The 2489-nt window shown below is 37.8% G+C and overlaps 1 protein-coding gene across 1 annotated transcript in view; it reads right to left on the bottom strand.

Annotated features, from left to right (window-relative positions):
- Positions 1-202: 202 nt before the first annotated feature.
- Positions 203-2489, bottom strand: part of zfand4 (zinc finger, AN1-type domain 4) — a 12427-nt gene continuing 10140 nt past the window's right edge. The window contains exons 9-10 of the mRNA XM_035663082.1: positions 2087-2204; positions 203-1320 (exon numbers count right to left, since the gene is read on the bottom strand). Of these exons, the coding sequence (XP_035518975.1) occupies positions 1185-1320; positions 2087-2204 (254 nt within the window). The 3' untranslated portion in view covers positions 203-1184. The remainder of the gene's footprint in view (positions 1321-2086; positions 2205-2489) is intronic.

Here is a 2489-nt window from a genome sequence, read left to right as displayed (position 1 = left end):
TCACGGTAATATGAAAACTATTAAGGGGTAGCAGCAGTAAAAGGTCAAACATTCAATGTGCAAATAATGAGGAAACGCAACAGCGAGACTTAAGAACAATGCAGGGAAATGAGAGGAAATTACAGCCTGATCTGTAAAAATAATGGGTTGATGGGAAATAGAATTAGATAGGTAGGATCTTGACACTTACACGAGACATGTGCAGTATGTACGGAAAAAACTTTATTAGATCAAACCCCTGTAGATACTATAACAGCATTTAACGTTTTTGCAACAGCTGAGCAATATAAAAGACTTACAAAAGATTTTTTTTTTTTTTTATGGCAACCACCCTTACTTATTAGACACATCATAAATACATAACACCCCCCACCCCCAATCCTAATACACTTTACTTGATAGGATTACAGATTACAACTGACATTCACACCTACACACATTGCATACTTGCTATTTCAAAACCAACCTTGAATTTAAATAAGTAGTCTTCATTAATAAATATTAAGTATTTCGTCAATAAGTGTGTGTACTGTTCTCTTTTAAGAAATATTTCATTAGTGATGTCGGTATGTATGTGCCCGTGTAAGAAAGATGTTTAGAGGTGCGGAATATAAAAATCTGGATGACGACAACATAAAAACTTCATAAAGACAAACACAGAAATTTAAGTATCCTTCCCCCGACAATAAGGAAAGTCAAATGTATAAATATGATAGTTCTAAAGTGCATCTGTCAAAGACTTGTCGAATGAAACGTCATCAGCGGTCCTATTTTTTTTTTAAAAGGCTGACAAAACTAAAAGAAGGTATGTCTGAACGTGCAGCAGATATATTTAGCAAAAACTACCTACATACATGCACAGGTTTTTTTGTTTGTTTTGTTTTTAGGCAATGAATAAAAAGAAGAACACAGATAACAGATAAAAAGGATAAACATCTTCACATTGTCAAGAGGTGATAAGTAGTTCTGTGCCATTTCCGTCTACTCTTGTTTGTTCACACTTGGCTTTACAGAATATTTTATTTAAATTTTTAAGCAAACTTGGCTGATAAAAAAAACAAAAAGCACACAGTGGTGAATAAGTTCCTTCATCTGTTAGAAATAACTTTGCAGAGTCTCTACCATTCAGTCAGTTGAACCTGTAGTTCTTCTGGTTGTCCCTTAATAGGCGAGGATTGTAGCATCTAGATCTTAGGCAGCTTGGGAGCACTGATAAGAGGGTTGGTCTCTTGCAGAAATCGCCGTCCGGCACTCTTGTAGTCGTAGGTGCAGTCGTGCATCTCTGCGTAGCGGTGGGTGGCACAGAAGTTGTTACCACATCTGAAAGATTTAAATGAACAGATATTTATGCAAAAGAAAAAGAAAAAAAAAAGATCCAGAAATAATACTTTATTTATAGTTTGTTCCTCCTCAGTCAGCAAATAAACACAACATTCAGTTTCTCCACCAGCAAACATCATGTGCTCAATCATCAGGCTATTCTGCTGAGTGTGAATGCACAATCACATTACTCCCTTCCTATTTTAACTCCTCCACAGCAAAGTGTTCTTAGATTGAAAGCCTCCTTTGTGTGCTTTTATATTTCTATTCCCATCAGTCCTTTAGTAAAAAGAGCAACACTGTTTCAGATGTCTAATTTATTTCATTTGTGAGCCCTAATGTTGAATAAATTACATTATTAATCTAAATCACCAAAGTTTAACATTTGATAAAACTGGTATCAGCTGGTGTTCTGAACAGTCTGGTGCTCCACTTCAAGTGGCTGGTGTTAAGAGATTAGAGTTACATACTGTTGCATCAGATTCAGTGTGTATGCCCTGGACAAGGCTCGAGGGAGCCAAGTGATCCAGATTGATGTCGTAGGAGGAAACTTTGATAATGTTAATAACTTGTGGCAGAACAAGCGGTGAACAGAGACGTGCTTTCATTGGAGAGATGGCTGAGAGACAAAATGATGAACTAGGAAAAGACCACTTTCTACTAAAAGGGGTGCTTCAAGGACAAGAATGTCAAATAGGGAGAGATTGGATTTAGAGTCAGGCAGTAAGTGTGTGAGCGCAGGAGGAAATGCTGGAGGCGCTCATACCTGCACTCGTAGCTGGTGGCCAGGCCAGTCTTCTTGCCACAGAGGAAGCAGTGCTTGGAGCTCTTCTTCTTGCTGCCTGTGGGAGCCTTGACTGGAGGTAGGTGGTATGTTGGAGTGCCTGAGAGTAGAGGAAACATTTTTTATTTGCTTTACAGGAGCCAGTGTGGAATAACTGATTGTGTAGGTTTGTATCAGTGCCAGGGATGAATATATACATACTCTGGTAAATGACACCATTTGTGTTCCTGGTGTCTGCGCACATTTTACAACCTTTTTTACTTTATTATGTTATTGAACACAAAGGGTGTTTTCCTCTCATACATTATGTCTGCTTAATGTCTGTTACCTGACACCCACAGGAAAAAAAAAACTTGCCAGAAAATAATCTTTTGAAAACAGCGTT

The sequence above is a fragment of the Morone saxatilis genome, unplaced genomic scaffold, assembly GCF_004916995.1.
Source record: "Morone saxatilis isolate NCDOM2014 unplaced genomic scaffold, NCSU_SB_2.0 Contig19, whole genome shotgun sequence".
NCBI lineage: Eukaryota > Metazoa > Chordata > Actinopteri > Moronidae > Morone > Morone saxatilis.
This window is presented reverse-complemented; position numbering and strand designations above follow the sequence as displayed.